This window comes from Haliotis cracherodii, unplaced genomic scaffold (genome assembly GCF_022045235.1).
Source record: "Haliotis cracherodii isolate W230 unplaced genomic scaffold, xgHalCrac1.p SCAF_10, whole genome shotgun sequence".
Classification (NCBI taxonomy): Eukaryota; Metazoa; Mollusca; class Gastropoda; order Lepetellida; family Haliotidae; genus Haliotis; species Haliotis cracherodii.
In genome coordinates, this window is record NW_027266265.1 from 55,005,452 (window position 1) to 55,015,489 (window position 10,038).

The 10,038-nt window shown below is 36.8% G+C and overlaps 1 protein-coding gene across 1 annotated transcript; it reads left to right on the forward strand.

Moving 5' to 3' along the window:
- Positions 1 to 349: 349 nt before the first annotated feature.
- LOC139452622 (forkhead box protein L1-like) lies at positions 350 to 1,873 on the forward strand. The gene has a single exon (XM_071234161.1). The coding sequence runs from the start codon at positions 557 to 559 to the stop codon at positions 1,823 to 1,825; it is 1,269 nt and encodes a 422-aa protein (XP_071090262.1). The 5' UTR covers positions 350 to 556; the 3' UTR covers positions 1,826 to 1,873.
- Positions 1,874 to 10,038: the final 8,165 nt, after the last annotated feature.

The window sequence follows — 10,038 nt, forward strand, 5'->3', positions numbered from 1 at the left end:
TCGCTGTTTGTGTTATGGGTGGTCAATTTCTCGTTTGGAAATTTCCAAATAAACACGAGCGCCGCATCTTGGGTGGGCAAAATAATTGTTAGTAATGTTTTATAAACATTTCACTGGAAATGGCGCGCTCTGATTGGTCGAGGGATGTAAAGTGCTTGGAAACGTAAGTGTAACTGGCATTTGCCGCGCCGCGGGACAAAAGAAACTTTAACACCGCTTGCTCGCTGTTCCATTTATTTGGCTATCAGCAAGTCAAATGCCTATACAAAACAATAACATACAACAATTGCTGGCCGGACGGACAGAGGCGGGCTCAGTGCTTTAAGAAGGGGGAAGGTAGAGAGAAGGATCAGTGCTCACCCAGGTCTCATACTGAGCGTTTCGTAACAGTAACATTGCTCAGCCTTGATCACATCACCGGGTGACGACTTTGATGAGGAGTGATCATTACTAGCCAGACCAGCGCGTGGATGATATACGTGATTGTGTTATAGGACTTTTATTTCCGAAACTCAAAGTTTTTGTGAAGTTTATTTCACTTAACTTAATTTTGAAGATGGGTTCTAGAGACAGTTTGGTGCCTCTTGGGGGTGGGGGTCCGATGCCTGGATTTTACAATCCGTACACATCTACCCCCTACCCGTACAGTCTTTATTACAATCCTACCCTGGATATCAACCGGGCTTACGCCCTTCGCATGATTGAAGATCTGCAACGTCGTGAGCAGCCACAGAAACCGCCGTACTCCTACATCGCGTTGATCGCCATGGCCATCAAGAGTGCACCAGACAGGAAAATCACACTGAATGGAATCTATCAATTCATTATGGAGCGCTTTCCTTATTACCACGACAATAAACAAGGCTGGCAGAACTCCATCCGGCACAATCTCAGCCTCAACGACTGCTTCGTGAAGGTTCCTAGAGAAAAGGGGAAACCGGGAAAAGGTAACTACTGGAGCCTAGATCCCAACTGTGAGGAGATGTTTGAAAACGGAAACTATCGTCGGAGGAAAAGGAGAGTAAAGGCGCCCAACAAAGTCGAAGATTGTTCGAGTGAGAAATCAGAAAGTATCGATTCTGGAAATTCAAGTGAAATTGACCACTGTCAATCAATAGAACCGCTGTCATTTGACGAGAGTGACGTGCAAGACAGTGACAACATGGACGATTCGAACAATCTTTCCGGAGATATGGCTTCTGATCTGGTGAAGGTACCCTCCCGCCTCCATCCGGACTCTAGTGGGGATTTCTCCCGGGACGCGTTTCACTCTCCCCCCACCCCCCGGGATAACCAGCTCCTCAACTCACCACCCCTTGCATCCACCCCTCAACCAACAGCTAACAAAAAGCGTGCTAGTTTTACAATAGACAGTATCATGGGAAATGACAGCTCCCCGCGGTGTCACGTCAAAGACGTAAACTCCGTTTGTAAAAAATCGGACCACAGTGACAATAGTTTTGAAAAAGATGCCAAAAAGCCTGATGTATTTGACAAGATTCCAAGTCCTCCGCCGAAAATCATCGATCTAAAAGCCAACTCAACGTCATCCCTACCGATGTCTCTGTTTCCGCAACTTTACGACAACACCTACGGACTATCACGGTCGTTTTTTAACAGTTTTCCAAGTGCCTCTCCCCTAACACACATCCCCACCCACGGGCGAGGGTCCTTGGGGTCGTTCCCCCTCCCCCTGGGGATGACAGGTTTGTCAGCTCTGGGTCAAACTCGCCACAGTCCGGTGAACATCTCCTTCCCCTACACAACTAGCGCTATGTCGTGGAGTGCCACGCCCCCTTCCCTGCAATCGTCAGTGCTACAGTGATGACCTTGTCGTGTCTCGTGTGACGACTATATACTGTATATTGTGCCTTAACCCTCAAAATGACGAGGAAAATTCACCGATAAATGTTGTTTTGTGATGACAATGAAACTGTTTCATAAACGACCTTCTCTGGAAGCTTATTACGAAAGACATATATTTTGTGACTTTTCGTTGGACGACACAAGAACCACATTTGTTATAATGTCCTTGTTTCCTACGAACTGGAGACCACCTATCTGTTCAGCGGAGAAGGTATCTATATTTAATTGTTTACGTATATCGTTATGGATGTGGTTTAGGACGTTTAGATGTAGGGACCACCAAGTGGTTGTCTACTTATTGTATATTGGTTAAATAATGTTCATTCCTTATATATGACATATTAAAAATAGTTGAAAACAAAATTAACTTTTGTGTTTTTTTGGATCAAAGTTTGTCAAGGCGGGCTGCAAAGTCTTTGAACGTTTTAATGATACCAAGGCTTCAAAGCACACTACACTGTTGTGAATCGAGAACCCTCAATTAATAAGGGTAAAAAAAACTAAATTTGTTTATGAATCACTTATTCAACTTTTCGAAATGTGTTTTCAAAAAGTATATTTCCTTTAAATGCATTTACATTTACACAAGCTGTGCTTTTTTGTTTAACTGGTGATTTTATGTCGGAAAACAGGATATTCATTTCTTTATAAATTTCACTTTAATGTTTGTGAGTGCAAACAAGGTGTAGTTTTTACTCGATTTACAACAAAAGTGTGCCCGTAAGGTTCAACTCTGCAGCAGAGTGTGGCTTCACGAACTCCTCACTGCATCCCTAGACACGGAGTCTCGCAAACAACCTGGAGTTTAATTGGATTCACACTATTATTGCCTTATTAAACACTTTCTGTCGACAAAGGATTAAATAGAAAGACAAACTAATTGTAGTTAGAAACAGATGAACATAAGCACCCAGGCTGTTCCGAATGACTGAACGTCACTGTGTTTGGCCTTGTTTACCTGAATTCTTGAACCTGGTAGAAATTAACACGTTAATCCCTTTAATATTGCTAATTGCTTAAAACGTAGTGTGCAAAAGGAATATCGCAAAGCCCATATTATTCATTATTTTTCATTACTGAATAAATGCTTACAATGAACGTATTTGAATCATTGTATTGCGTGACATCCGTCTGGTATCATTACATTTATTCATATTGAAATAGTTTCAATTATTTACCATTCTGAAAGGTTTCAATATTTGAATGAAGTGTTCTAGTTTCTTGTAGTTACTTCTCTATATCAGAAATCGGGTACAAGGTATGATATTATTATTTGATACCTGTCTCGGACTGGATGAATATAAGCGTTTACATTGTCCAAAGTAAAACCCAATCAAACTTGTAAATTAAGCAATATGTAACAAAAAGGAAACATTGTGTCACTTACGTTTCACAAGAACATTTTTTATAACATAAAGTAATCTGGTATCAGAATGTATTATTTGGCAAGCAATAAAATATTTATCTGCGCATTGCACTATGAAATACACTTATCTATTTATTACATGATATGGCTTTTAATCTAAACGATGTGTGTTAAGGACGGTTTTGAAGAAAACAAAATACGGAAATGTTGTTCGTTTATCATACATTTGTACCAATCGGATACATGTTATCAAATTGGCCAAAGAATTTAAACATTATCGATATTCCATCAGAAACAACTATGAGAAATATTTTAATAATAGACTGTGAAAATCTGTCATGTTTCGAAAGAGAAAATAATTAATAATTTACCGAGAAAATGCTATGAATGTTGCATTTTTTTATGCAAGAACATATGTACGTTTCTACCTTTCTTATAATATTTGGTATCTTTGTAACTATCTTATTAAACGATGAAGAGCGTTACAGTTGATGCAAGTACATATTTACGTTTCTACCTTTCTTATAATATTTGGTATCTTTTAAACTTTCTTATAAAACGATGAAGAGCTATAAATTTCCAAGTCGTCCTCCAGACGAGTGTGTTGTGGCTAGGATCCACGTCACACGATGTTTGGCAGCAGTATTTTCTGATACGATAACAAATTTGATAATGTTTGTATATACGAGTAGACAGCTGGGGATGCTTCCCTCCATCTACAAGTGTCCCCCAACATCTGGTTACAATCCGTCCCCGGAGCAGATACCAACAACACGTGGAACCCCCGCACTGGCAGGATACGAGGGGCAGGTTGTCACAAGAAAACTCGAGAAAGACGGTTGTCACCGACACGATAAAACGCGAGGGAGGGGGTGTCATCTGAAGAAGGATGGAGTGTCAGAAACTTCAGGGGAGCGAAACCTCAGGGGAGGGGTGTGAAATCGAAAAACAAGGGACGGGGTTGAGATGACATAGGAGGGCGGGGTCAATGGGAACAGAGAGGGGAGAAAGTGTTGTCACATGAAAACAAACGGGGGTCGGGGTAGTGAGAAAACCACGATATTTTGGGGGTAGGGGGTGAGGACATAAAACCACTTTACCTACAAGCGCTGGGTCGGATTGGTATATGCTTTTATTGTGTATATAAGAACGTTTGAGATCAATGTTTCTTTATTTACGTTCAGAGTAAAGAATAATAAAAGTAACAAAATAATAATGCAAAAATGAAGAAACTACATCACAGATATCAATGTTAATAAATGTCTGATATAGTTGATCTTGCATAATTGTCATTTTCAACCGTCACTGGAACGGATCCAAGAGGAAAAGAATGTGGTCTAAGCTTGGCTATGTATAACACTAAAATGTTGATCTGTCATCGAAATTTGATCTATCAACTGTAAACATATACGCAACACGATATATTAATAAGTGCACATGATTTATAACTATTTAAGAAATTGACGATGTTAATTAGTAATGTCAAGACTAGAAACAGTGTTAGATCAGTCTCAGTAGAGAATGAGAACACTCTAACTGAATAATCGCAATAATTTTTATTCTAAGACGATGGACACGTACAAAAATTGACAGAGCCTACACATTTCAGTCAATCAAGTTTATTTCTCGAAACAGTCATCGAATATACATATAAATGCACGTAATATGTTACAACAAACATTAATTATCAAGATTACAAATAAGAGAATACTGTCCTATTGAGTAGTGCAAAATGTCTTAATGTCACTGTAGTGTAAAATAAAAACTTAAAATAAGGTGTAAAAGTAATTCTTAAGACCATTACCCTTGAGACGTTCTTCCATCTCAATACTAGATTCATTATTATTCAAAATAATATTCTTCTATACCAATACATGTTAGTGGATTATTTAAAAATTACATTCTCGTTATAACAAGTATCGTCAAATACATTATAATATATAACGTAAACGCCAGAGAATAACCAGTCGCGATTATCCAACAAAACAGATTCCATTTGATGTAAAAGGCAAAATAGTGGTGAAAATTATAGGAATGGATCACTGAAAATCAGCGATGACACCCGGTGTTCGCGAAAAGGGTAAGCAGTTAACACCTGCTGCTTGAAATTAAACTATATATCCGAATATGTTTTGTATAGTTTGTATTATCATTAACAGCATTAATAGTGCACGGTAAATTACGAAGCGGTAGAAAATGTAACAGAGGACTGGTGCTGGTAAGTTGTGAAACGCATCGGTAACCTTTCACGGAAAACAGGATTTTAAATCTGATATTATGAAATCTTGTCATGAACATCGCTATACATATTCAACACCAACTCAATAGTATACAGGTAACATCGGCACAATATCTTCCCCGTGACGTCGCTCAATCTCCGTCATAAGTATAAAAACAGTTAACAATTTTATTCTGTCACGTGAGTTATAAATTCCAATGTTCATACTCATTTTACATGATACTATTATCGTCGACGTGTTCAGGGTCATTTCATTACACACGGTACTGTAGAAACGGTTGAACTTCGCAGAGGATTGTCATATTTACCTTGAACGACACACGCCAAATATATGAACCTTATATTGAAAATATCCCTTACCATTTCAAACACGAGGGGAAAATGTGAAATGACTGTCATCTTGTAACGTGTATATGATACATTTATTCTGCCAACTGTTTGCACACTTTTCATATGTATCGTCTCATTAATAGATGCAGCTTATTCCATTAGCGTGTAGGCTCCCAAAGACTGGCATAGCCCCATCTCATTCGTCTATGCTTAAACCTACTGTGAGGAATTTTTCTAAAATACGAAAGTGACACCTTAAAATGTATCGTGTTATAAAATAACGTGACTATTCCTGTATAATTTACAGAGATAAAGAATGTTCAGTTTAAAATATTTCGCTATCACGCCCTATTGGTATGTGCAATTACCGATGGACGTTTATCTTTAAAACAAAATATTCTACGATTTATGGGTAGGGCTGTAAATATTTTCTATTTTCTACATGTGAATTACCAGACTTAACTGTTGCAATAACCATAATATTACCCAGCCCATAAATATATTTCAAAGTTGTTTGAAATAATTGTAAGTAAATTTTACTTGATTTCCTTTTTCACTTTTTGACGAGCATTAAAACCTAACGTACACATTGCATCGAGTTAATGTTTGTTCCATATGCAGTTTATTATATATAATTATCAACAACATTTATACTACTAAAAACCTCGGCTTACATTGATAGTATCAATAAATCTAATCTATGTTATACAAATATAATTAAAAGGCTAACCAAACATTCAAATTACTTCAAAAGTCATAAAATCAACATTACTCTATAAAACAATGAAAACCTTGATGACAGCATCAACGACAAGGGGCGAGATACTTCTTTGTATGTAGTACTCACAAAGCGGTATTGTTTACGGTCTGCACGGCTCCTCGTCAAAGACGAGGTTAAACTGGCCTTACAGACAGCCTCTAATTAGTGCTACTGTAATATATAATTGGTCGGGATGACACGGGCGATCAGAGATTGTGATAAATCAAATTACTCCGAGATTAACCGCCATGTAACTACAGAAGGCATGGTGATTTAGTACCGCTCTCTTGGAAAAACACGCTTCTCGGAACACAAGAAGCAATTATTAATGTGAGAGTTTAGTTTCCGATGCTTTTATGTAAACCGAGCTGTCAAAGTTGTGTAAACTGCGAATAAAATTAAACTGGCATTGTGGGATGTTTTTATACAGTATTAGTGTTGCTGAATAAATGGTGCTCACACGGATTGGAGGACTTACTTAATGAGTAAATGTGGTTTTATTCAGTTTTAAACACCACGTCATCAATATCAAGGAGAGAGAACTCAAGAATGGTCACACAAAATTAATTTAACAGGGAATGGAACCCGGTCGACGATGTGCTTGAACTACTAGGTCACTGCGTCATTCAGTACCGTATACAGAGAATGTATTTTAACTTTCATTTGAAAATGTCCATTACCTTTTAAAAGAATAAAGTAACAGAGATATTTTTACCGCATTTGTATTCTTTATTCTCGAGCAACTGGAGACAAGGTTTATTGTGTCAAAGAGATAGAATTTCATTTTTGTCATACCCATTATTAATCTGATTTTTTCCCAAAAAAAATCAACTTCTAATCGATATGTCCAGTTCCGCAAATGGTAGATTTGATTCTACAAACCACGGGTACTTGTATCAAGGGACGCTACCATTACCTCTCCTTTATACATATACATGTCCCAGAAGAAACTCGGTAGGTTCTATACAAGTTAAACCTCTAACAGTATTATGTGGTATAGATTCAGATTCAGATTTAGATTGTTCAGAATTCCTGGCCATCTGACCCATAGTACATTACATATAACATGTATAGGTACATATTAATATCCCCTTTGATACAAAGAACTTTGTTCAGCAGTTTGACAACTTAAGCAATTTTTGCGAATTTGAAGATGGTCATAATTTTTTCTGCATCCAATATAGAATTAGTTGTATATTCTTGCAAGTACACATTACGTTCTACTGCATGACATGGGCAATACGATAATACACGATTTTCATCTTCTATTACTTAACCGGTTTTACACAAGACTTCAGAAATATATAATTCACATTTAACTTTACGGAAGTTTTGTATACCAAGAGAATTCGTATATGATTTTAATTTTAACATTTTTATTTTGATAACATACAGAGCTGATATTAGTCCTGTTAAATACAATTAACATTCAAATATAGTATGTAGTACGCGTTCTTATACATGTTGCACTTCTAACGACAGTATGTGGTACGTATATGTATTTTTTAAATTCAATATCAATGTGAAAAGAACAAGTTTAAAATGTAAGTATAAAATGATTTCGAAATATTTTTATTTATTCAATGAATCTGGATCGGTTAACAAGCCAAGAAGGCTGATGTTGATACCTCTCCAGTACAAGGTATATTCATAAAAGCATTATGCAAAATAATACAGGATGATACACTTAATACTTTTATCAAAATCAAGTGGTCACGAACAGCAGTTTGGTGTAATGAGTAGTAGACTAGTATATATAATAATATATATCGCAATATTACTTGTTATTATTTGTTTATGTTTTTATGTAAAACATTGCTAAGTACCTGTATTGTTTTACGCTGTAATCAGCATCAAGCCAACTACATGACGGCGGCCTGTAAATGATCGCAATCTGAGTAAGTTAATCAGTGGTTGAGAACATGATCAACGTCCAACACCGCCGGGGTATGATGACACACAATCACAGCCAGACCCCATTTTAGTACTTGGGGCCTATTCTGCCATGGGATATCCACGTGCAACTTGTCAGTGGATTCCTTTACCCGAAAGAGGACAATACGCACGGAGAGAAGCATTATGCAGCAACTATGTATACCTAGACTTCTTTGATAGTAACAAACACAATTACAGTAAACTACGGTTATAACGAACTCAAAGTGGCCTCTAAATATAATTCGTAATAACCGTAGTTCGTTATAAGCATATATACAGCATATATAGACAGTTATACTGAACTTAGAAATGCGCAGGTAGACATCGTGATTTATTTATTAATAATAATATACGTGACACTAAAAAACATAGTTTTAAGTCCTATTATAAATTTGATAATCATGTCAATTTAATAATTGTTCATAGCCTTTCAAATATAACCTCTTTAGCATATTGAAATCATGTAACGTTTGACTTATTTCTAAAGACTGCCACCTGTAAAACAATTATCAATGTTTATCTTTCAAATACAAATGGTCAAAATTGTAAGCTGTTATACAAATAACAAAGTATATTGCCACTTTGTGTAGAAATATTTGTGCGTGTATATTACACTCAATGTCAGTCTATGAAGACAGATATTTCATTTCGTCATAAACAGTTCATTACGTGTGATTGTGTCCTAAATAGATTGATGTTCATATCAAGAACTGGTTGGCTTTTATGTGAAGAAAACACTGGTGTTCACATGAATGGCGAAATTGGCAATGGTGATCAAAAGGAAATCGATGTTCATACCATGAGAAAAGGGGCGTTCACATCAAAACGTTTTGTTCTCATATAATATTTTAAAAATGAATTTTCATACAGCGAAAAAATGGTTTTAAAAAGAAAATTGATTGTCAAATCCTTTTAAAGATTTTTCGATGTTCTTGCCGCACGGCCCTATTTACATTGTGGTTGATTCTTCCGAAATATATTTTTAATACGTTTTTGAGACATCAGTTTAATTTCTTAACACAAAATTTCCCTGGTCAGGCGTGACTTCATTGAACTCATAGAATAGAAAGCTGACGGTCCACGTTTTGATTTTAACACCTAGATCCTGTTCACTATCCCAGTATTCTGTAATTGTTCAGTACTTGTATTTATTCCACTGAGACAGGTGTACATTACTGTATATCCCTGTAGATATGTGTACATTGCTGTATATCTACGTAAGTATAATCATCGCCATCTCGCAGTCCTACATCGCTATAACGACATATCTAAAACCATAAGCATTTACTGCAAACTCGTTTTTATGCTAACTATTTTCCGTTGTATAAACGCTTGCGTTTTTTCCTCGCACAGCGTGCACCCTATACCTCAACAGAGAACATTAGCGAGCAACAGTTTGCTATTTGATAAATGCAATCCTACAATAATCACCACATTGGCAGCACCGCAGATGGTTGACCACACAACATTTGTTGAAAATCAGCAAACGTGATTATTTCAGATATTACATAGTTTTATTTTCTCTGGGCCACACATGGCAGG